This window comes from Aquila chrysaetos, chromosome 12 (assembly GCF_900496995.4).
Source record: "Aquila chrysaetos chrysaetos chromosome 12, bAquChr1.4, whole genome shotgun sequence".
In the NCBI taxonomy this organism is placed as follows: Eukaryota; Metazoa; Chordata; class Aves; order Accipitriformes; family Accipitridae; genus Aquila; species Aquila chrysaetos.
In genome coordinates, this window is record NC_044015.1 from 18616907 (window position 1) to 18641480 (window position 24574).

General features: G+C 40.0%; 3 protein-coding genes across 16 annotated transcripts in view; 2 read left to right on the forward strand and 1 right to left on the reverse strand.

Moving 5' to 3' along the window:
• WDR47 (WD repeat domain 47) overlaps window positions 1-3319 on the forward strand; it is a 28296-nt gene extending 24977 nt beyond the window's left edge. For 6 of the 7 annotated variants that reach the window (XM_030032646.2, XM_030032647.2, XM_030032648.2 and 3 more), the window contains 3 exons: window positions 92-223; window positions 994-1212; window positions 1909-3319. In XM_030032646.2, coding sequence (XP_029888506.1) covers window positions 92-223; window positions 994-1212; window positions 1909-2051 — 494 coding nt within the window. In that variant the 3' untranslated portion in view covers window positions 2052-3319. The remainder of the gene's footprint in view (window positions 1-91; window positions 224-993; window positions 1213-1908) is intronic. The other variant, XM_041127907.1, reaches the window with a different exon arrangement.
• Window positions 3320-4296: 977 nt separating this feature from the next.
• Window positions 4297-24565, forward strand: CLCC1 (chloride channel CLIC like 1). 3 transcript variants are annotated; one of them, XM_030032738.2, is made up of 12 exons: window positions 4297-4442; window positions 5310-5450; window positions 7123-7218; window positions 8102-8209; window positions 9185-9406; window positions 10596-10736; window positions 12466-12559; window positions 13694-13791; window positions 13878-14024; window positions 14645-14935; window positions 15473-15719; window positions 21474-24565. In XM_030032738.2, exons 2-11 carry the CDS (start codon window positions 5319-5321, stop codon window positions 15698-15700), a joined length of 1557 nt encoding a protein of 518 aa, XP_029888598.1. In that variant the 5' UTR covers window positions 4297-4442; window positions 5310-5318; the 3' UTR covers window positions 15701-15719; window positions 21474-24565. The 3 variants fall into 3 exon arrangements, with proteins under 3 accessions (XP_029888598.1, XP_029888599.1, XP_029888600.1); XM_030032739.2 differs by lacking the exon at window positions 4297-4442 and adding an exon at window positions 4629-4732; XM_030032740.1 differs by lacking the exon at window positions 4297-4442 and adding an exon at window positions 5047-5070.
• Window positions 18675-24574, reverse strand: part of GPSM2 (G protein signaling modulator 2) — a 30580-nt gene continuing 24680 nt past the window's right edge. For 5 of the 6 annotated variants that reach the window (XM_030032728.2, XM_030032729.2, XM_041128010.1 and 2 more), the window contains 4 exons: window positions 22408-22584; window positions 21456-21618; window positions 21102-21319; window positions 18675-19358 (listed from right to left, as the gene is read on the reverse strand). In XM_030032728.2, the coding sequence (XP_029888588.1) occupies window positions 19194-19358; window positions 21102-21319; window positions 21456-21618; window positions 22408-22584 (723 nt within the window). In that variant the 3' untranslated portion in view covers window positions 18675-19193. The remainder of the gene's footprint in view (window positions 19359-21101; window positions 21320-21455; window positions 21619-22407; window positions 22585-24574) is intronic. The other variant, XM_041128011.1, reaches the window with a different exon arrangement.

Below are 24574 nucleotides of genomic sequence, written 5' to 3' on the forward strand. Positions count from 1 at the left end.
ATCTCTGAGTGCAAAAATATAATCAGAATTGTAATATTTCATTATTTGATTAATGATGTTTAATCAAATAAAGAAGTCGTCTTGTTCACAGGTCATATTTTAGCACTTTATACATGGAGTGGCTGGATGATTGCATCTGGATCCCAGGACAAGACTGTAAGATTCTGGGATCTGAGAGTGCCAAGCTGTGTTCGTGTTGTAGGAACAACGTTTCATGGAACAGGTAAGACTTGCTATTGTGCTTCTAATCATTCTTGCATAAAAATATATTTTAAAGATGTCTAAGTAGGATAGAGTGAACGCAAGGGATTTTTGCATCACAGAATGGAGGCTTGGCTTTAGAAGAAAGCTGTGAAGGATGTCTTTACCTGTGTGTTTTGTTTGGTTTGGTTTTTTTTTTTAAGTAACATTTCCTTTCAAAATTTGGCTAGTTTTTTGCCTTGTGACTTTCAAACAGACACTTCCAAGTACATTAAAATAAACAAGATGAAAGATAACTGTTTCAGAATCGAAGAAAAGGGTGGGAAGGAGCAGCCATTTTTGCAAGTTGTCAACATACTCTATAGAAATCTGCAAAAGGATTCTTAAGAACCACTTGGGTTCGGATTTGTTTCTTGAAACCTTTTGGGGGGTGCGATAAATTAGAACTGAGAGGGAGGAACTCCTTGCATTATTCTGCATTATTTCATAAAGAGTGACTTTCTTTCCTGTGATGAAAAAGATACTTTTTCTCATGCAGCTTTAATAGTGGCTTTGCTACCATTCCAGTGTGACCTATGCTTCAGAGTTTTAAGTGCTAGAACATAAAAAAAATTCTCAGTTTAAGATAACAGTAGCTAGGTACGTTTACCTTAAATCTAAGGCCAACATTCAGTATTCTTATACAATGTATATTCTTGTTTGTTTGTTGTTGTTTTTTTTTTTAAAGTTGGTTATCTGCACAAACATGTAAGTATTATGTGTGTTTGCCGGGTTTTTTCTTTTCTCCTGTAGGAAGTGCTGTAGCCTCAGTAGCTGTTGATCCCAGTGGTCGTCTCCTGGCTACAGGACAAGAGGACTCTAGCTGTATGTTGTACGATATTCGAGGAGGACGAATGGTGCAGAGCTATCATCCTCATTCCAGTGATGTTCGTTCTGTTCGCTTCTCTCCAGGGGCACACTACTTGCTCACAGGATCATATGATATGAAAATAAAGGTGACAGACTTGCAAGGTAACATACTGCAAAGGATACTAGGTTAATTTTCAATTTGGTGCTTTTAATGTTGAAAGATGTCGGAGAGCTTGGTTCAAAGATCAGGTTTTAGTTAAAGAGGGGGAAAAAATAGTAGAGCTTTGAAGGGTTTGAAATGTATATAAATGTGATTGTGTCTGTTCACAATTGGCTAGAGTTGCTAAGAATGTAGGCTGTGAACTAAATTTTGTTTTGGGGGAGGGTCTGATTATGATAAAAGAACTAATTAACACTTGCCTGATGAGATGGCCATTGCTTTCAGGCAGCATTCATAAAATTGACCCTTTAAAAAAAAAAAAGAAAAAAGTATAATAATAATGCTTATTTTTATTAGGGAGGGTTAGGAAGAGAGAAGATACCAGGTGTATCTGATCGACTTGATTTTCTTGGACCATTAAATCTTAATCACATAGTGTAAAAACTGTGAATACCTGTATTTTAAAGTTGTACTGTGTCCAGTAATGCCTAAAAACCAAAACATGGGGCCTTGTGTTATGCTCTGTGTGTGTGTGTGTGTGTGTGAGAGAGAGAGAGAGGGGTCTATGCTTCATAAGGTGAAATACACATGTAAGCTTCACTAAACAAATATAAAAAAAAAAAAACCCACACCCCCAAAAAACAGAGCTGGGATACAAATTCATGAAATGACTAATGATTTCTGTTCCTCTGCCATAGGGGACCTCACAAAGCAGCTTCCTCTTATGGTGGTGGGAGAGCACAAGGACAAAGTTATTCAGTGCAGATGGCATACACAAGATCTTTCCTTCTTGTCATCTTCTGCAGACAGAACTGTCACCCTTTGGACTTACAATGGCTAGAGTGCAAATAAAGGCAACCTATGCAGCTAAAGCACAGAGACCTGAGACTACAGAACTGTAAAAACAAAGTAATAATAACTAGGCATGGAGAGAACAGCAGTTGAGCAGGAGAGTGTCTTATCCAAGAGGAGGGGCACTTGTCACAGATTTTTTTGGTTTCTAGGAGGTCTTGGTGTTTTTAGTATATTCTTTTGCAGTGCTTTCAGTCTTCCACGTGAACTCATGCTGCTGTGACCTATTGTAGTCTTGTTGCCAAAGCCTATGAGGAGAACTCTTAAGTTGTCGATGTGCACTCAAAGTAACATGAATGACGTGTTTACAGTTTGGTATTAATTGCATTCCTTGGTCTTTGCCTCAATGAGAATTTTATATAGCAACTTAAGTTGGAACAACACATTAATCCAGTCTATATGTAACTAGTTCCACACACATGTAAAAGATAAATTACTTCCACTGTTTTTTCAGACCTATTATATTCATCACTTCTCAACAAGAGGGCAAACTTTATAACATCTCCACAATTTCAACTTTTTTAGTAATAAATTCTGAACTTTAAAGGTGACTAGACAGTAACTGCATCTTGATTAGGTATGGTCCATTATATAGTGTGGGGTTTTTTTCTTTTTCATCTAAACTGGGGAAAATGTTGCTGGTTTTACATGATGTTGTTTTGAACAAGCTAATGTTGGAGGGGGGCTAAGTAAAATATTGGGAGTTTGGTTGTTTGGTTTTTTTTCTGTAGAAACATAGTATTTTATGTTCTTGAATGCAACAGAATACCTCTGTGTAAAATGTACTGTAGAAGAGAGTGGATTGGCAGCAGTTGTCACAGTGAGCTTAATGGCTATCAGTTTTTCAAGTAAAAAGGATACCATTAATGCTATAATAGAAACCAGCATGGCTTAAAATGCTATGTCTGCATGATAATTTAAGAATTGTTTAAATTCCCAGTTCAGAAGCTTATCTGAATTTTATTTCTTGCACTGTTTATGTATGGGAAATTGCAGTTTTATTTCTACAAAACTTTAGATTCTAATGTTCATGTATTGTTATATTTTCATATTGTACAGTTCCTTTTACTTTTTAAAATATAAACCTTAAACAGTAGGTTATTTATTTATTTGAACTGCAGTTAAGTTTTGGATTCTTTTGGTTACTAAATTATATGTGCACTGTAGCAAGCATTTTTAACTATTGTCTAAAAGTGGAAAGGTAACTATAGAAGTGTATCTGTGCTATAATCTCAATAAAGACCTCCAACACCTGCAGCTGGCTCATCTGTTATTTTGGATTCTTGGTTTATTATTTCCTCAGTGCAACCCTGATACTTAAATCGTATGTCAACATCTGTTGTATGCCTAGAAGTATAAAAGACTTTAGATCTTTGATACTACTTCCACGTATCTGACTTTGCAGTGGGGTAAGTAAAATAATACAGTGGTACAGAGCTGAAAATCTGTTTCTTTTTCTGAATTGGACACATAGGTTAAGGTCCTAAAGCTGAAAATCTGTTTCTTTTTCTGAATTGGACACATAGGTTAAGGTCCTAATGCTGCTATAGAGGAAAATACAGCTTCTCACTATTCTGTTCCTCCAGTTGTCCAGCTATGGTCAAAGCTGACAGACTGTTTTTCAATGAGCACTACACCTCTTTAAATAGTAAGTTCATTAAATTAATTTTATTACATCTTGTGTCTTTACAAAGAGGGTCTAGTTTTACATCTGTTGTCTTATGTCCCAGCCTCTACCGATTCTGAGCTGTTCCTATGTAGGACTTCCCCCCCTTGCTTATATTTACTAAAGCGTACTCTTCTTCCTCTATGTCTGCCTGGAGCTGTCAACAAAAATAGAAAAAAAAGATAAATCTACGTACGGGGGGCGGGGGAATTGCTGCTGCTTCTCTTGCAGATGTGCGGGGTTTGGCTGCCTCACCGCTCCGCTCCGGGGGGGAATGTTAACTGGGGTGTTGCGTCTGCTCCACAGCTCTGTCCTCCCTGCTTTCAATGGTTGCGTTCTTCACCCTGCTACTCCTTTACACGTTAATTATTGTCCTGGCTGCTTCCTCCTACGCTCGCTGCTTACCCTACCTGTGTGGCTTTGCAGCCGGCGAGAGCCGCTGCCGGCCGGCCCCGCCCGCCCGCTCGCAGGAACGGCGGAGCTGAGGCAGCCTCAGGCAGGCCGGCGCCTCCCGCCGCCTCAGGGCCAGAGCGGAGCTTCAGCCGCCGCTTCTCCGCGGCGAGAGCGGCTTCCCCCGGGCGCCGGGGCGGTGCCGGGCCTGGGGAGGGACCGGCGGCGGCGCCGGGAACGCAGGCGTAAGGGGCAGGGAGTAGTGCGGCCCCCCCTGCCCGGCTGCGAGGCGATGCGGGCCGCGTAAACGGGCCGAGACTTCAGGTACCGGGGGGGGGGCGGGCCGCGGGTAGGAGCTGGAGGGTGGGCTGCGGCCCGGCGCTCGGCTGCGGGGCCTCGCCGAGGGCGGCGGTGGGGCCGGGCGCCGGTGCCGGGCCGCTGACTGGAGCCCCGTTGTCGGGGCGCGGCCTGCGCGTTGTCCGGGCCTTAGGGCTCTCGTCGCGGTGAACTGGCGAGGAGGAATGGTGGGAGCGGGAAGGGGTGGAAGGCTGCGCGTCCTCCCAGACCGTGGCCTTAGTGTCCGAGCTAAACAAGGCCAAAGCGAAGGAGGAGAAGTACTAGACGGGGTTTTCCGCTTCGCAGCCGTTTCAGCGCTTGCAGCCTACGGCCGCTATCGTCGTCGGCCGGGGGGGGCGGGCTACGGCTCGGGGCAGAGCAGCGGCTGCGGCCGGAGGGAAGCGGGGCGGGCGGCCTCGGGCCTGTCGGGGCGGCGGCGAGGTGAGCACGGCGGGGCTGCCGCCCGCGCCGGGCGGGAACATCCTCCGGTCTTTGCAAGACTTGCTGGGGGAATTTGTGTAGTGGGAATGGTGCTGGACCCTCGTCTCGAGGCCTGGAGGAGTTCTGCACTGTTTTATCGTATTTAGCAATGCTGAACTCTGCGCTACACCTGCTGGTAACTGCAGCCAGTTCTATTGATTCGGTCACATAATACAGTTTAATTGTTGCGTGTTCGTGCCAGTGTTTTCTTTGGAAAAAAAAAATTTACGACAGTGAAGTTTAACCAGCTTAGTGGGGAACGGAGTTTTTAAACACCACCAGAAAATATTTTTTTCATGTTGTAAGATTGTTTCAGGTTTTTTGTACAGCATGTTACATCCTGAACTAAATATCTTAATTTCTTGTTCTATTTAGTGATACAGGATGCTGTTTGCTTTGGTATTGTGTGCAGTTGTGCTAATAGGGAGTGGTAAAGTTCAAAATGATGAATGGATTGACCCCACGGATATGCTCAATTACGATGCTGCATCAGGAACAATGAGAAGACCTTACAAGGTAGAAAAAGAAAGGGTGCATGAACACGTGTGTCTCCCAAACAGTCCTTCAGCCATATGCTGTTGAAGGATTGCCCTTTAATCATGACATTAGAAAACAATAGAATTACGGTCTTTTTAAGGTCTTACAAGGTTACATCTAAGTCTATACCCAGAAAAGTGTTGTGTGTCCATTGTTAAAACTGCAAGGAAAAAAATAGCAATCTATGCTATTGTAGATAATTAGCTTAGAGCCTTATACTGACAAGTTTCTATTGCACACTGATCAAGTCACAGGAACCATGCTTTTTGTCTTTCCAGAGGTGGTGGCTCCACAAGTTACTTCTCTGAGAAGTACTGGGTTAAGCAGCTTTTGCTTCTCAAGTATAGTGTTAAATATCTTGAAAATTAAGTTCCTAGCTGATAAAAGTTGGGGGAATTAAGAGTTAATTATTATATTTTACTTGAATTACCGAGTTCCCTAGTTATTACTAGGGAATAAACCCCATTTATTGTGTGAGAGTATTATGGAAGTCAGTGGTGTTTTGTAATGCTGGGCATCAGAGTTTCCAGAAGGAAGATCAGAATAGGGATTGAGTGCTGTACTGTTAATAATTCATGAACATTGAGGAGAATATGAAATAGGAATAGCTAGTTTTAACAAGGTAAATCATCTCGTTTGTCTTGTTTGAGAGGTGGACTCTACACATATCGTGAGATGCATATTGTTTATCCAGTACACATGGCAGTGTAAACTGTGGCTTGTTGTACGGGCACCCTTGATTTTTGTCATTCTTCAGCTTTCAAGTTTGGTTTTGCAGTCTTGAATAATGCCTTTTTAATGCTCAGAGCATTATATCTCTCTACAGAGTTTCTCCTCAGCCTCCACCTGCCCCAAGCCCACTTGATAGTTACTAGCTAGGAGTTTTACTGTTTTCTCCCACAAAAACAGAACTGCATCTTAAAGGAAAAAAATGACTGCTTTGGATTAATCCATCTTTTCAGGATTTCTTTTCTGTTCTGCCCTGAGAGATTTTAGGTATGTAGGCTGTGTGGGCCACCTGAGTCCTCAAAAACAAACTTTGTATCAGCATGAGTTCAGGGATTTGTGTGATGTTGAATGTCCTTTTGGAGACTTTCCTCAGTGTGCATAGCTGGTTGTGTAGAAGCAGCACTGCTAAAACTAAGTCTGAGCAATTAACAGAAAAAATGGGACGTTTCAGAGTGAAGAGGGAACACAAAAGGCAAGGCATGCAACCCAGAATGGGGTTTTGTGTTTACTTTCGGTCTGGCTGGCTGCATGGCCAGCTGGACTGGAAAATTGTCTGGCTGAAAACTGCCCCTTTGCTTGCTGAGTCAGTTTTTAGCCAGTCCAATTATCTAATCTGATGCACTGGGTGGCTCACCAACACTCAGGGGAGGGGAAAGGGCAGGTGGGGAAGGACAGGGCAAGACCTCACCTTCTGAAGGCAGCATGCATTTAGATTAACTTAAAGCAGTTGTCCGTTTGGAGTCGAAAATAACAGCAGAGAGGCAGCTGGCGTATCGTTGAAACAGTATTAGCAGCAAAGACCAACACTCAGCTTTTAGCTCCTTTGCTCCTTTTAAAGTGATCTGACTACAGAAGTGTAACATGGCATATTGATCAAACTTTTTGATTCTAAAAATATATGTTTTTTCTTATGTCATTTTAGGCAAACTATCACGACTCTGAGGATAAGACTGTGGATACAGTCAGTACTGAAATCTTATCAAGTTGTTCCAGGGAAGTAGATTCCTTGCAACAGAAGGTTTGTTATGGAACTTCAGAATATTTTCCAGCTTTTTATAGGTTGTGCTTTCAGATGATGCTTTTCTGGACAGTGTAGAACAAGTGAATTGCTGGCATAATTTGTGAGAGACCATGCATTATGTATGGGGAACCTCTTTATTCAGAGTGGGGACTGGAAGTAGTTGGAACTCAACTCCAAATTGCTGCTCTGCCCTTAGCGCAGCAGAAGTTGATAGGAGCTACGTGCTTCTGTCTATTTGTCACCGACACATAGTGTTGATGTTAGACCATGCTGCCAAAAGCTAAGAAACCTGACCTTTCATTTTCAAGTTGTTCAGTTCTGTTGGATTTTAAGGGGTGGGTTGTGAGCATAGAGAACACGTTTGTGGCTGACCATAACGTGCAATGCTGCAGCTCTCGGGAGTGGCTGTAAGACCCCCATGCTGCTGCTTCCTCTGAGTTCAGGAGGATGCGGTGATGTTTGTGTAGCTACTGGGGCTCTTGCTTCCCTCAGCCATTTGGAGACCCAATGGGATATGTAATTTTAATGTTGTTTTAGTTACTTAGTCGTTTTTACAGTTCCTTTTTTTTTTTTTTTCCCCAGATGTAAACTTAAAATTTAAGGAGATCCAGATCTTTAGTTTTTTTCTAGACTTAGTGAGGTTAGTATTCAAACCATATTATTAGCAGATCTGAAATCTACAGGACTGGCCAGTCCCATGGAAAGTAGTATCTTCAGCAACTGCATAGGCTTTTTATCTGGTGTACTAATCACAGGGTTGTTGCTAAACTAAAGAAACGTGTCTCTGTTAATCCTGAGTTTAATGTGTTGGTAGGGTTTTTTTCTCCTACGAACAAGCTGGTTTCAGCAAGAAGTGAGTAAAAGTGCCTTTACATTGCAGATTGCAGATTGTGAGAAGAGGAATGCCAAATCACGTGAAAGTCGTAGCTTTTATATTTTTAAGCGATACTTGAATAAGATTTTAAATGAAGCTGGAAAACTTGGCCTTGTGAGTATTTGAACAGTCATTAAAAATTATATAGAATTCGTATTACTACTTTATGTGTTTTTCACAGTTACCAAGTATTGATTAATTATTCTGGCATACTTTAAATTTAAATTAAAATGAAGGGAACTGAATTGCAAAGGAAAAAATGACAGAAGTATGTGTATCTCGTATTGCTGTTAGTTAGCAGTATTTGCTCAGGAGAGACAGTTGCCATTTGACCTGTACAGCATCCAAAGGAAGATGATGTGAATTCAGAGTATGTATCTAAATATCTGTTGCTGGGATGCAGCGATAGTAATACCCTGTTCAGTTCATGTTAATGGTTGTTAAACTTGAAAGAGCCAGATTTTGTTTGTTTGTGGTAGACCTTTTAGGCCTTTGTTTAAGACTCTACCACATTAACCATCTAGGAATAGTAGCTTATTAGAGTTTGCATATAAGAATCACCTTATTACTTTCTTTATTATATTGTCTTTGGATAATTTTTTTTTCTATTCAGAGGTAAAGGAATAAATTTTTAGCAATAAGCAAAATTAATATCTAACAAAGAGCATTATACTTAGTAACGTAAAATTTCTTATTTCAGTATTTAATAGCTTCTATCTGTATTACCCAGCCATGATCGGGGCACACATAGCGCATTTGTAATTATTACTTGTTAATGAGAAGTGGTTCTAAAATTTTAGTAATAGGTGAGATAACTCACTTCATTTTTTAGGTTATTGCTGTAGAACTGAAAGGGTACAAACCAATTGGATTTGTGTTTTATGTAGTTTAGAAGAATGAACAAAAGGGTTATAGAATCATAGTGTGCTCCCTGTCCCATGTCTTCATCCTGCAGTCTGCTTCAAAAAGGTGCTGGTGCATAATGAGGATATATAATCAGGTTTTTGCCTAGGGATACAGTTTTTCATATGTACTTCTATTTCCAAATAAGCAGCTTTTAACCATTGTTTCACTTTGCTTTTAATTCAGCCTGAGGAAGACATGGGCCACGTCCATTATGATGCTGAGATCATCCTTACAAAACAGACGTATTTGGAGATCCTCAGGTTTCTCAATGAGGAAACTTGGCAGTCAGGTGCCGTGGATGATGCACTTAGTGATATTTTGATCAATTTTAAGCACCATGATTACAAAGCTTGGCACTGGAGATTTGAAGACACTTTTGGAATTGACCTATATAATATGCTTCTGGTAAGAGAAGAAGAAAGGTTTTTGGTTGGTTTTTAATTGCTGGTTTTTCCAGTTTCTTTGTGCAAGTCTAGTCAATGAATATTACCATTGTAACTCTACACGTAAAGCAGTTCTTTCCATCGTACTTAACAGTGAGTCACTCTTTTTGTTTCATGCTGAAGGTAGAGGCGATATATTCACTTGAAGTAAGAATTCAAGTTTTTTATTTCTGTGGTCATGTTCTGCTATTGTAGATTTGTGGGTTTTTTTCTGGTATGCTTTCTTTTTTCTCTTCCTGTCTTTTATATCTGTGTTGCGTGACTCATTAGACTCTAGTACTTTCTTATCACTTAAACTGACAATTTGTGCATTATAAATTTTCCAGATTTGTCTCCTCAAATAGATGTTGAAGCTGTTGGCTTCTGCAGGAGTTGGAATATATTTATATTGAGACAAGTATATATTTGAGGTCTTACAGGTCAGAGGGTTTTGTGAATTTTGTGGAAAAAAAATGTATAGTGTTGGAGAGAAGGAGAGCATGACTATGTGAAAATGTCGTATTCTCTAAAATGGAGATACAAAGTGCTAAGCTGAGGATCTCTCATTAGCTGAAGCTCTCTGAATAAATTTTTACAATTCAGAATATGCTAACATTTTATGCTGACATGATCTTGAAAGTAGCCTGTCTAGTTTTGAGGGGGGTCCATGGAAGCCAAATGAAAAAGGCAAGCTGTCAGTAGCATTAACCTCGCTGTTAGGGGTTGTCGGATGGAAAGAGACTGTGAAGTGCTTCTCTGGAGTCTTGGTGCTGTTAGCCAGACTGTAACTTTGTCTTTTAACCAAACTGCAGGAGCTGACAGCAGCAGTTCTGTGGTTCATACCAGGCACATATTACTCAAGCACTGAATTACACCAATTTTAAAGTATGGTAGGTAATGTGATAAATATCATAAAGAAGAAATAACTAAACATCACAAGAAAGAAATTAGCAACTGCAACGTAAGGCTGTGATAGGAATGACTACTAGTAATACCATAAAACTTTTCTGCCTTGTGCTGCTGGAGATAAGCTGTGAAAGAAAGGAAGGATTCTCTCAACTGTTCTGTGTAAATGACACTATTAAAAACAAAAGTTGTCCTTCATGTGTACTGGCAGTAAGCTTGGAAAATTCCAAATCTGGATCATAATTTTTTCCTGTTTTCTTTTTCAGATACTCTTGTGCTTAGTGTGCATTGTGACTGTAATAGCTACAGAGCTCTGGACACATATTCATTGGTTTGTTCAGCTAAAACGTGTTCTATTAATAAGTTTTTTCATCAGTTTTGCATGGAATTGGCTTTACTTGTATAAGGTAAGTTCTGAAATCTTAATGGCTTTTAGGCTTAAAATTTTAGAGTTATGAGGGAGTTAAGGTTATTTAGTTCCTTTAGTTAGTGTATATAAAGCAATACTTGGCCGCAAAATAAATAAAGGGATGAATGTTTTATTTTGCATGTTGACAGGTGTATTAGCTTAAAGAACAAAAGAAACCCTGCCAACTTTTATCCTGCTGCAGAGGCAGGATAAAATATTCATAAAGCAGTAGAGCTGTGATTTCACTGCGTGGGCAAGGGAGACATGAACTCTGTCTAAATCAGCTTGGTAGATGTTGTGCTTTAACCTCAGCCAGCAATGAGGCACCATGCAGCTGCTCACTCACTCCCCCCCACCCAGCAGGATGGGGGAGAGAATCAGAAGGAAAAAGGTAGAACTCATGGGTCGAGATAAGAACAGTTTTAATAGAACAGAAAGGAAGAAACTAATAATGATAATAATAACAATAATAAAATGGCAATAATAATAATTAAAAAATTGGAATATACAAAACAAGTGATGCACAGTGCAACTGCTCACCACTCGCTGATCAATGCCCAGCCAGTTCCCAAGCAGCGATCTCCCCAGGCCAACTTGCCCCCAGTTAATATACTGGGCATGCCATCACATGGTATGGAATACCCCTTTGGCCAGTTTGGATCAGCTGCCCTGGCTGTGTCTGCTCCCAATTCCCTGAGCCCCTCCAGCCTTCTTGCTGGCTGGGCAGGAGAAGCTGAAAAAGCCTTGATGTAGTTGTTAAGTAGTGTTTACACTGAAAACATCAGTGTGTTATCAACATTCTTCTCATACTGAACCCAAAACATAGCACTATACCAGCTACTAGAAAGAAGATTAACTCTATCCCAGCCAAAACCAGGACAGTAGAAAAGTCTTAGGAAAATATATTGTGGGGAGAGTTTTTTCTTTCTAAAGATTTCCTGGCTGAAACTGTATTTAATGTGTGATAGACTGGAGATAAATGTTTCATTAATGGTGATACAGTAGCTGACTGTACAATGGTGTTGGTTTTAATGAGGAGGAATTTATGCTCTTAGGTCATAGCTCAACCACAGAATCTTGGTCCTCGCATCTTGTCATCAGAATTTAACTGCAGCTTGTCAGACCCAGGAATAGCACAGTGCCAGAGAGTAGGATGGCTCTTGGAACATGAGTGGACTGCCATGTGGAGGACTCAATCTGAGTCAGTCTGCTTTTCAACAGATTATTTGACTTAATTTTTTCTATTTAATTATCAATTGCAAACTGTAAGGCAAAATTATAATGAATATAGGTATTTGTTCATGGGAATTATTTAAAAAATAAAAGAGAATGTCCTGATGCTTTAATTAGTAATTGCATGGCAGCCATCTCTGGTTTTAATCCAGAAACATTTTAAGGAAACAAGATCTCATCAGATTACTTGTGCCCTGAACTTGTATCTTTGAATATTGGAGTTCGCTCTTTTGGCAATTCAGACTCCATTTGCAGAGCAACTCAGAGGTGGCCATCTTGGTAGTTTTTGTCCATTCCCAGGAAGTACTGAGAATTTAACTCTGTTAAATTGTTTAGTAGCAAACTTTTCTTAGTACAAATTTACCTGGGTAATTATCCCAAGCCTGCTAAGAGCAAACGTCATTAGCTCAGGTGCAGTGCTGCATGGTTGTAGGTGTTCTGCTCCCAGCACCACCTTGTCTTATGTTTTACAAGTAATTCCTGTTCTCCTGCAGCTGGCCTTTGCGCAGCATCAAGCAGAAATTGCGAAAATGGGGCAGTTTGATAATGTCTGTGCTGAGAAGTTGGACTGGGGAGAAAGTCTTATTGGTAAATACTTGTTTTGTTATTTTGTAATGGCATTTAAGATCACAAAATACTCAGTAATAGTATCCAAGAATACTCTTATTTCTTCATGAGTAGCACATTGAATTTTCTTCAGCAATACATGATTATGTGGTTTTACCATTTTTCTGGTCCACCAAACTTCCTTTTCTAGGCCTTTGGAGGAGAGCTGATTACAGAACTGTGCTTAGAGCAGGTCATGGTGTTACTTCTTTTCCTTATAACTTACCCTGTGACTGTTTCCCCAGCTGCCCTCCCCAGTACCATTCAGTGCCATTTACTGAAGATAAGAGGGCAGAATTCAAGAAAAATATTTTTTTTATTATTTTTTTTATCTGCAAGGCCTACAGTACAGTGGACTTCAGAAATTAGATCTGTAACTACTTACTCTAGTGGTTGTTATTTTACAGAGAAAGCTGAATTTTTTAATTAGCTGTTACTTGTTATCCAGTGCTATAGCAGGTAAATTAATGATGACAACTCTTAATGAGTGCTTGTTATGGTCTTCCCTTTATAATTTATTGGCTGTGATTGCTCTGTTTATGTCAAATTTCAATGGTTTATGTTCTGACTGCACTAAAATCAAACTACAGAAACACTTATGTCATAAATTACTTGTTTATAACTTAGAATTTCCCTTAAGGAGTAAGACTTTCTGCCTGTAACTAAAATAGTCCCTTGAAATCTAGCAAGCAAAATAAACATTTTTTTACCTACTTGCAGCCTGGCAGATAAGTAATAACACTCAATTACCTCTGTTTCAGTAGCTGTGGACAAAATGTGCTAGGTAGTGGTTCCCACAGACGAGACTTATTTCTCTTCTGAGGCTTCTAGGGACTAAGTTCATCTAATAAAGAGAACTTTCTTGACCAAACATGGGAAAACCTCAGTTTCTTCTCTTTCTTTCCAGCCTTCCCTTCCATTCCTTCCAGCATCCCCATGACTGGATAAACTACACTGCCAAGCTAATCATCTCAGTTAAAAATAAATCTGAGCTTTGAACCATATCTAGAAGAGTTCTTTTCCATCTATAATTGAAATGCTGCTTTCTGTATTACTACTGTGTCATAAAATGTGTTTTTAAAAAGTAGTAAAAATAGGTCTCTGCTTTGACTACAGAATGGCTCAGAAGTAAATGGACATTTCAGGATGATCCCTGTCAGAAGTACTATGAAACTCTACTAGTAAATCCTGTTTTGCTGGTTCCACCGACAAAGGTATATATATGCCAAGCCTAAAGAGACTGTTCATGTTTATGTTTGTAATCAGTGACAACACTATTTTTCTATTTGTATTTTTCTAGGCATTGGCAATTACTTTCACCAACTTTGTAACTGAGCCTTTGAAGCACATAGGACAAGGTATTGGTGAATTCATCAAAGCACTAATGAAGGAGATACCATTCATTCTGCAGGTTCCAGTGCTTATTATGATGGCTCTGGCTGTCCTGGTTTGTATACATTTATCTTATATTTAAAAGCTCGGTTTTGTTTTTTATATGTTAAACTTACTTATATTTAAGTATTATTATCTATTATATTATTTATTTCTTATTTGTACTAGTGAACAGATTTTTTAGCACAGATGAAATTACTTCTACAAGGGAATTTTTTCTTGCCAAAATCTTTATAGTACTATTGGTTTAGCAATTAAAATAGGTTATTTGTATTTAAACCACATCTCTCCCCCACTCCCCAAGTGGGATAAAATAGCATTAAACTGGTTAAAATCTTAGGCTCTGTGACAGTTTATTGCACCTTAGTTCCCATTTCTTCTTTGTGTCATTACACAGCAATGCATATAATTGGCATTTTGTACATGGAAACATTGAGCTAGAGCCTTCAACATCTTCATTGTTGCACCAAAGATGAACTTTATCCAGTCTGGCAGTTCCTGCAGTGTGGTCAGACTGTAGAAAGCTTGAATTTTACTGTAGCCGTTCTGAACACCTGAGCTTTTCTTTCAGTGTTTTTCAGCTATGTGACTTCAAATTCTGTGTGAAAACTGTAGGCCGCAAATATTTGGTATTTTGTTCTTTTTTCTTTTTTTTTCTTTTTTCCCTGCCCCCAGGCTTTCTGCTATGGTGCAGGATCATCAGTGTCTGTGTTAAGATACTTAACATCTTCTCAGAAGAAAAGTCTTCCTCCACCCAACAGTCAACAGGAGAAAATAGCCTTTGGGCAATATGATGGGAGTAAATCAGATGGCTATTATTTGCAGAAGCTTCCTTATGTTTATGGAGGACCTTACGACAGAGGAGATGCTCCTGTGAGACCAGGAAATGGCAGAAGTCCTAACATTGTGCATACAAGCCAGGAGCCAGATACGCAAGTAGAAGAGTCTCACAAACCCGAACCTGGTGTATGTTAGTCCTGGTGCTCTTTGAGCTGGGATTAAATTTAATAGATTTCAATGTCATCTGCTAGAACATGTTTAAACAACAAGCTTAAGCCAAATCTTGGGGAGAGAGGAGTTAAGGAAGTACCTGCTCCCCTATAGAACAGTTCAGTAGAGGTATCTATCTTGGGTGTGTTTTGTTCTGGAAAAATACTGTGCAATGGCTAACTGTGGCAGGACACTACTGAATTAAAACTCTTCTTTTATAGTAAAGACTTAAATAACTTCTGTTTTGAGAGATCAATACTTATGTCAGCCTGGGCATAATGATTACCCACAGAGGAAAAGCAGGGAGAAGAAGCAGTGTTGACTTTTCTGTAAACTATAGAAAATCAAAAATAGACTTACACTCTAGATTGTGCTTATTTACATGATTCCCAGGAGAAAAAGATACCAGTCATGCTTTGGGGGAGTTCTGCCCCTTGACCTGAGATGCACCTGAAGCAATAGATGCCATCACTTTGGATTGCTTGATTAATAGCTTATTATTAATTTTTACAGAATAGATTGCACACTGAGTCAGAAGTTTGTAGACTAGAAACTATCACAGCTGAAAACCTTACTGAAGAACATGCACTTGAGCAGCAGAAACAGGAGACGGGCAAAGCAGAGCGAGAGACTGGAGAAAATTGTGATCCTAATAAAAACCTAGACGGGAAAAGTTCTGCAGTGGAACCACGTGAAGAGAAGAAAAAGAGCAGTTCATGTGACTCAGAGGAAGGACACTAAGGAAGGCCCAAGCTCTGCTGTAAGTTTTGTCTAATCTTTGCTTGTCGTGTACTTGCTAGTTCTGCTCTAGTTCTCAAATGTAGAAAATTGAGCATCAGTAAGCTGATGGGAACTCATCTTTGGTCAGATAGTAATCATAAGGTAAGTAGAGTTTTAAAAGCTGAGAGACTGAGTGTATGTACTACTTCTGGAATGTGAAATAAATAAGTTAAGTAAAGTAAGATAATACAGCATTTAAGTGGCCAAGGAAAGAGGCTTGTGGGCTGTTGCTGCTTGTTTGAAATGAAGTTTGTGTAATAAGTTTTGAGTAAAACTAGATACTTGCTGAGGGGAAAGCACTGCTACTCTGTGATCTAGCAAACATAAGCCTAATAAGGTAACTGTCAAACAGCCTGAAGAAAGTTTCTGATATTCATGTAATTCACATTAGACTAATCGCAGCTCAAATAGATGTCTCAGGACTATTATGTTTTGTTTTACACTCTCTAAAATCAGTTTGCTGCTTGTCAGCTCAGTTTTAGGACAGCTTGATGATTGTCTTCTAGTTTAATAATTTGTAGAGGAGTGAGAAGCTGATGTTGTATCAGATTTTTTCAGAGCAATTTAAGGCCGAATGGGGAGTAGGAAGCACTAAGTAAAAGTACCGAAGATCAGCACAATAAACTGATGGTAGCACATGGTTTTTGGAAGAATATTCTGGCATTTCTCTGCAAAAGCAGAAGGAGGACAGTTGTAGTTGCAGCAGGATTCAATTTCACTGCTAAAAAAGCTGCAAGAGAATGTTTGTAAAACTTTCAAGTAACTGTAAAATAGTTTGAATTAACTATTCCTACAATGCCATTTTACTCTGAAGCTAAAATTAAACGTCGATTCTTCTCTAGGGTTATAATCATAGAATCATTTAGGTTGGAAAAGACCTTCAAGATCATCGAGTCCAACCATCATCCATGCCCACTAAACCATGTCCTGAAGTACCCCGTCTACTTGCTTTTTTGATACCTCCAGGGATGGTGACTCAACCACATCCCTGGGCAGCCTATTCCAATGTCTGACAACCCTCTCAGTAAATAAATTTTTCCTAATATCTAACCTAAATCTCCCTTGCCGCAACTTGGGGCCATTTCCTCTTGTCCTATCTCCAGCCACCTGACAGAAGAGACCAGCACCCACCTCACTACAACCCCCCTTCAGGTAGCTGCAGAGAGCGATAAGGTCTCCCCTCAGCCTCCTTTTCTCCAGACTAAACAGCCCCAGCTCCCTCAGCCGCTCCTCATAAGACTTGTGCTCCAGGCCCCTCACCAACTTGGTTGCCCTTCTCTGGACACGCTCCAGCAACTCAATGTCTTTCCTGCAGTGAGGGGCCCAAAACTGAACACAGTACTCGAGGTGCGGCCTCACCAGTGCCGAGTACAGGGGAACAATCACCTCCCTGCTCCTGCTGGCCACACTATTTCTGATAGAGGCCAGGATGCCGTTGGCCTTCTTGGCCACCTGGCCACACTGCTGGCTCATATTCAGCTGGCTGTCAGCCAGCACCCCCAGGTCTTTCTCTGCCGGGCAGCTTTCCAGCCACTCTTCCCCAAGCCTGTAGCGCTGCATGGGGTTGCCGTGACCAAAGTGCAGGACCCGGCACTTGGCCTTGTTGAACTTCATATGACTGGCCTCAGCCCATTGATCCAGCCTGTCCAGATCCCCCTGTAGAGCCTCCCTACCCTCAAGCAGATCGACCCTGCCTCCCAACTTGGTGTCATCTGCAAACTCGCTGAGGGTGCACTCGATCCCCTCATCCAAATCATTGATAAAGATATTAAACAGAACAGGGCCCAACACTGAGCCCTGAGGAACACCACTTGTGACCTGCCGCCAACTGGATTTCACCCCATTCACCACAACCCTCTGGGCTCGTCCATCAAGCCAGTTTTCCACCCAGTGAAGAGTACACTTGTTCAAGCCATGAGACGCCAGCTTCTCAAGGAGTATGCCATGAGAGACAGTGTCAAAGGCCTTGCTGAAGTCAAGGTAGACAACATCCACAGCCTTTCCCTCATCCACTAGGTGGGTCACCTGGTCATAGAAGGAGATCAGGATGGTCAAGCAGGACCTGCCTTTCGTAAACCCATGCTGACTGGGCCTGATCCCCTGCTTGTCCTGGACTTGCCACATGAGTGCTCTCAAGACAAACTGTTCCATAATCTTCCCCGGTACCGAGGTCAGGCTGACAGGCCTGTAGTTCCTCGGATCCTCCCTCCAACCCCCTTCTTAAGGCAAAGATGGCATTAAGTACCTCGGCCTTTTCCTCATCTCTGGTTGCTACGTTCCCTTCTGTATCCATTAAGGGATAGATAATTCTCCTTGGGATTCTTTTTACTGTTAACATATTTGTAAAAACATTTTTTGTTGTCAATTAAAAAATGACATCATTTATAAATACCTGAACAGCTTGCCACATTTGGTGTTAAAATCAGTGGCTTCTAACTCAAGATACCTACACTTAAAAACATACAGCCCTCAGGGTTCCCAAGAACAACCTCAGTACAGGTATCTACTGAGGGGAAGACATTAAGTTACAACTGTTGTTCCCAAGAACTACCCCAGCATAGCACATCCCCATCACGAGAAGTAGTTGAATTCAAGGAATAAGCAGCATACATACATTGACTGTAACATTTTAAATTCAATTCCTGCAGGAATTACTTGACATCTGTGGTAGTTCATGCCAAGTACCTACCAACCCTGTGATTCCCTGGTGCATGGACTACTACTGGTGGTGGACATGTACCACACAATCTATAGAACAGCATGGGCAGCTGTTGCTTAAAAACAAGTATATCTTCTTAACAAATTCTTCTTCTGATATAGGAAACACTTACCTGAATATCACCCCAAAAACCCAGCATGTTTTGAGTAGACTATTTTTTTATTAAACAGAACTAAAATTAGGGTTTGATTTTTAAAAAAAAAATTTTAATATAAATGTTTGTTTCTTCCAAACTGTGTTTCTGCAAAGACAAATTAAGTACTGAAACTTTATCTTTTTTTAAAATTTTTTTTATTTTTATAAAAAGTACAAAAGAAAACAGGACCTTTTTCCAGGGAGGTACAAATCAGGAAAAAAAAAAAGTTTTCTTTAAAAAGAACATACAAATTTAGGTCTTGTGCTAGATAGAGACAGTGGTAGAATCTACACATCAGTAATGAGAATACCTTCACAGGGAAAAAAATTTGTATTAATGTTCATAGACTAGAGGCAGTTAAGAGGGAGATACAGTAATCGGTATCTCGGGCACCGCTAAAAGCAGCTGCCAACTGCAAAGAGCAGCGGCAACTCTAACTACTGGTCACGAGTGTGATGCTGCTGCTATTTATACAAAAAATTATTAGAAAGGGGAGAAAGCTATTAACTGCAGTCTTCTGTAAAAAGGCATGTATGTTTTTCCAGCAAACAAAGATGATACCTAAGATGCTACTGTACAGTACGTGCCTGTTGCTTTCTTCAGCTAGAATTTGGTCCCTTTATAGTCGAGGGCAAATGGACTCTTTGTTCATCCATTCTCTTAGCTTGTGATCGTAAAATCAGGCTGAAAAAATCCTCATCTGGTACAGTTGGTCCTTTTGCAGATGATGGAGGAGCACATCTTTGATCATCCAGTCTGGACCCCTACAGACAGACCAAGCAATAAAGCTGCACATTTACAGGAATATAAATAATAAAATAAGTTAACAATGTAAGTGAAAAATTACTAAAAGCCTTTGTTTTCAGATTTAAAGCTATTACAAGGATTTAAGTTGTAAGTTTTGTTTCAGGTTAAACTTCTCAAATGAAATCAGTAAGGTAAGAGTGCAACTATAGCTAAAATGGTTCCTCCAAACCACTTGTCCACATGTATCTGAAAAAAAAAAAAAAAACAAACCCCAATTTAGTTCTTGTTCATATTGCAGAATGAGATTTAAGTGTCCTTTGTCCAGAAGAAGAATTTTAGCATTAGTACATGGTAGTTCTGGTCTCATCCAACAGAAAATATGGTTGTCTTCCTTTCCTTGTACAGGGAGTAAAAAATGGCCACACTGGTGTCAGATTTGGAGAGGCAATATTGAGAGGAAGTTTTCCTCCAGACTGAAAAAAAGACTGGTACATTTTACTCACGATGTTACAGAGCAGCAGTTGGCTAACACCTCAGTTTCTGTGCTCCTTTCACACAGCTACCCCCTCCTGGTCAGTTTTTACAAGCACCAGCCTATCACACCAGGTCTGGCTGTGGACTGCAGCCATCGACAGTAGCGCCTTTGCTTGAGCTGGGAACAAGTATTTCTCAGCAGCCACAGGCTGCTGCTGCGCTAGCTGGAGGGGAATACAGTCACTTCAGGAAAAGCAGGGCTTCCAGTGCAGGATGGACCTTAGACAGAGCCAGCTTTGAGACAAAAATTCTCAGAAGTCAGCTACCCTTTTCTGCTTGTTTAAAGCAGTAGCAGCCCTAATTGACTGAGGGGATTAAATTTTTCCATTCCTTTCTCAATAAGCACAGTCAGTCATTGCGTTACGTTTGCTACATATAGTGCACATGCAGAGACGTGCATTAATATGATAGAAAATATATCATACTAATCTCCAGATTCTTCACTTGACTCAAAGAAGTAAACAGACAAGCTGCTAAAAGAGAGCATGCTATCTCATCAGGTTGATGAACACTGTCATTGTAGACTCAATTCCTGGTGCTGCTTCCCACCCAAGCTAACATACTTACTTACCTTTGGAGAACACAGTATCTGAATTTTGTATTTTGAGATTGTTATCAACCCATCAGGTAAAACACCAAGTCTTTTTAATTAAATTCTTTTTGGTCTAACTGGTGTATATATACACCATGCTCTAATTGACAATCAGACACCTCACTTGTATATTGCTACAAACTACTATTTAAACTTCACATAATTGGAATGGTGATTACTATCACCACTGAAACTCTGCTACTAAATTCTTTCATTTGATGAGTTAGGATTCTTGGTATATCAGATGCCCTCCTAACAAGCCAGATCTAAACGCTTCTTTTTTCTTAAAATAATTTTACATACTCCTTTTAATAGCCTCACTTGTTTTCCTTCACTTTTTCAGCATTTGTTACTTTAAATGGTTAACATGGTATAAATACCAAAATTACACTTACTAGACACGGGATAATGGGGGGGGGGGGGGGGGGGGGGTGGTGGATCGAAACACTAAAGAAATTGTAAAAAAAAAAAATTCCTAATTTTTTGTTCTCTGTTCTTCCTTATCAACCAAATCGATTTGTATCTTAAAACACATGATAAACAAGGTGGCTTACTTGAAGCAACTAAGTAGCAGGATGCACAAATCAAATCCCCAAAGACTCAGAATCTGAAGAATTTTTGTAAAAAAACATACCTGGCATTTTATCAATATATCAAAGAAGTCATCATCTAGTTCTCTGTTGTTACTTGCCATGAGGTGACCCAGGACTGCCTGACTGTTGTGTTGATTAAGCCGAAGTCCAGGAAGATTACTAAAGCTAGCGCGTTGGTCATCTAGCCGGCGGCTCTGTGAGCAAGCAAGTAGGTCTAGAAATTCATCTGTGTGGGGTGAGACTACAGAAGTAGAAAAGGCTGGGGAGGGGGAAGAAAACAAGTTAGCCTAGAAATAAGTTCCTTTCCATAGTAAGTCTTGCACACAAATACATTTTTAAAATAGTTATTTGGCAGGAGCTAGAGTCAGATACAGATTTTACTTTTAAAAAATTACATTTTCTCATTGTTTTAGGTGGAGTAGAGGATGTTGCCACTGAAGCAGCTGAGAGTCTGTTCTTCTCCTGGAAGTAGCATCTCTGATCATCCATCCTGTTACTCTGGAATCGACTCAGCAGATCAAAGAACCCTTCATCTGCCATAGTCTCTCGACTGTTTTTCTGAAGAGGAGAGAAGAGTTAGGTACTCTCGAGTTCAAAATACCCCTAAAACTAGGACAACTGCACCGCAGTTTCATTCCAGTAATATGTTTGGTATTTGCATATCTGAAATCCATTAAAAAAATTCATGTAGTCATCCATATCTATAGACATATTTACTGTAAGAGGAAATGCTAATAATAAGGCAAGCATTTTTGGAAGGTAAAATGCATTACAAATGTTTCATTCTCTGAAACAGAAAGAAACAGTACTCTGATCAGTAAAACTGGAGTTACTACTCCTCAGCCATGAATCCACCAAAACCCCAAATGCCCATGAAAGAAAAAAACCAAGAACAGCAAGGAACAGTTTCCATTGTCTCTTCAGGTCTATGGTCAAAAGCACTCATCTCTCATCTAGATCAAATGACTCAGCTCTTCTATTTTTACCTGACATCTGCCAAGAGTGCAATAACCTAAAAAATATGTCAAAAATATCTCCCACTGTCTGAATTGGAAAAACTTGATTTTTTAAAGTTTGGAGAAGCAGGGTCTAGAAGAGACTAGGAATAAAATATATGTGCAAGCTGAGCTGTAACTTTAGAAAATCCACCAGGAAAAAAGAATGTTCCAGTAGTAGGAAAAGCTTAAAGCTGGCACCACCCACGAGACAGATTCTGCCTTGTTTTACAGAGCCACAGCATTTAAATCAAGTAAAGCTGAAGCAGACAGCTGCAGGAATGTGTTTTCCATCGTTTTGATCAGACAAAGATTAATAAAGGCTATGATTTCCACAGCTCGCCAAACCTACCCTCTGAGAGTTTGGAAGTCGATGATCAATAGAATTACTGGCATCCTGCAAAACTTTGGAAGCGGTGCCATTTTTGTACTTTTTGCCTTTTAGTCGATTTACAAAATGCAGTTTTGCTGAAGGTTTGGCAACCAGTGGTTTCTGTTTAGCAAGAATCTCACTGTTCCAGTTCTGAACCTAAGAAAACAAGAGTCATGAAATTAAGCCTTCTGATTTTAATTACCCATGCTGTTACATCTTATTTGCTGCTGCTCTTCCTCCCCAAATTGAAGCACGTTTTACATTATTTAGTTTACCCAACCATGAGGATGCGAAAACTTAAGTTTTGGTTCTATTAGTTGACCTGTGATTATTTAGCTCTTGTCACCTGAAACAGGTTAGTACTGTTACTGGTAAGTCTTACAACTGAACTGTAGTGTGACACCTGGTTGATTAAAATGTGGTCAAATAGTATATTTAATCAAACACACTGAAGTTTTCCTTGCTGACTGAAGTGCAGGAAATGTAGTTAATGTGAATGCTAAAATGCAGACGCAGGTGGCATTTTCTACCTGACTTTCTTACAATTGGAAAGAAAAAAAAATTTTAAAAATCCCTAGTTTTACAAAACATTAGAGCAAAACAAACCCTTATACAAATCCAGGCTCAGCCAGCCTTCTATGAAGTCCTTGATACACACAAAATTCCCAGTAAGGATTGAAAAGGAAAAGGGAGAAGAATGCCAGCACAAGAGCAAACAGGAATAACCACCTCATTTCACTGAAAAACAGAATGGATAGCTTTATCAACCTGACAGATTTTCCCTAAATTCTCTTCTAAAACAAAGAGAATTATCCACAAAATCAACAGCTTTATCTACAACTGACAAACTCTTACAATGACTGAATCAAAACCCCTTTTTTTTGATTCAACACCAGAAATTGTGAACACAGTCACAAATCTTTTAGCAACACTGCCTACCCAAATGGATTGCCTTTTAAAAGCTTATTGAAGCTCAGCACACAGATTCCAACTCGCAGAAGATGGAAGATGGCATCCTGTACAATGAACCCATAATACTAGTGTCATACATTGTTCTGTGTATCAAAGACATTTATGGAATGAATTTTCAGAATCTACTAAATGAGCATCTTGAAAAAAGCCCTTTATAAAAGCTAAGCTGCAATACTAGGTTAATACTTTATTAGAAAATCCACATGAAACATTTTAGCATATTTAGGGCACAGACTATCACAGGCTATGTATTTTGAAAGATACCACAGATAGAGAGAGAGAGAGAGTAAGAAAATACAGCCGATACTGGCCAAAAGCTTAGAGGTTCCCTGTAGAGAAATCACCCCGGACTAAACCCAAGATCTTTTTAAATCAGTACACAAAGAGGCTCTTGAGCATCAGTGCTAACTTCAGCTGCACCAGCTGTCCAGATGTAAGCTTTGAGATTTAATTTCCTATTTGATAAACATGAGGGCAGGCTTTGCATCACTTGAAGAGATGGGAATTAGTTATCCCAGTATCTAGAACCACTGGGATACTAAGGGAAAAATAGCAATTTCAGTCTGCCACTGGAGTCATTTATGTAGAACTGCCAGCCCACCGTTTAAAGGCAGACAGAATTTGAAGGAAATCTCTCAAAGATTGACACAAGGATTTTAATCAGTAACTCCCAGCCCCAAGGGGTTTCTCTGAGCCTGGGGGGAAGTGACTTTACCTATCTGCGACTCAGTTCCAACATTTCAGAAATAGCATCCTTACTTAAGATGTATGTTGAAACTCCTAATGGCTTGCAAGTTGGTTGAAATCCCAAAGTGAAAAACATGACATGTATTTTAAGTGCCTATAAAATGACTGTAGCCAAAGAAAAAAATGTTCAGAACAGCTGAGCTAAAGCTTAGGAATTTACTCCAAACTGCTTTCATGCTGCACCCTCAAACCACTTTTAAAGAGGAGATGAAAGGAATTCTTTTGATGCACACTACAGGACCCCATTCTTACTTGTGAAGGGAATAAAGCAAGCTTTCCACAAGCCGTTACAGCCATTACATATGGAAGATGCTGACTGTTACCTACACAACAAAAGTATTATTTGTTAGAATTGTTAGACCTGCTTTTACCTAAGATCAACTACATTAAAAAAAAACGGGATGCGATGACACATCAACATTCTGCT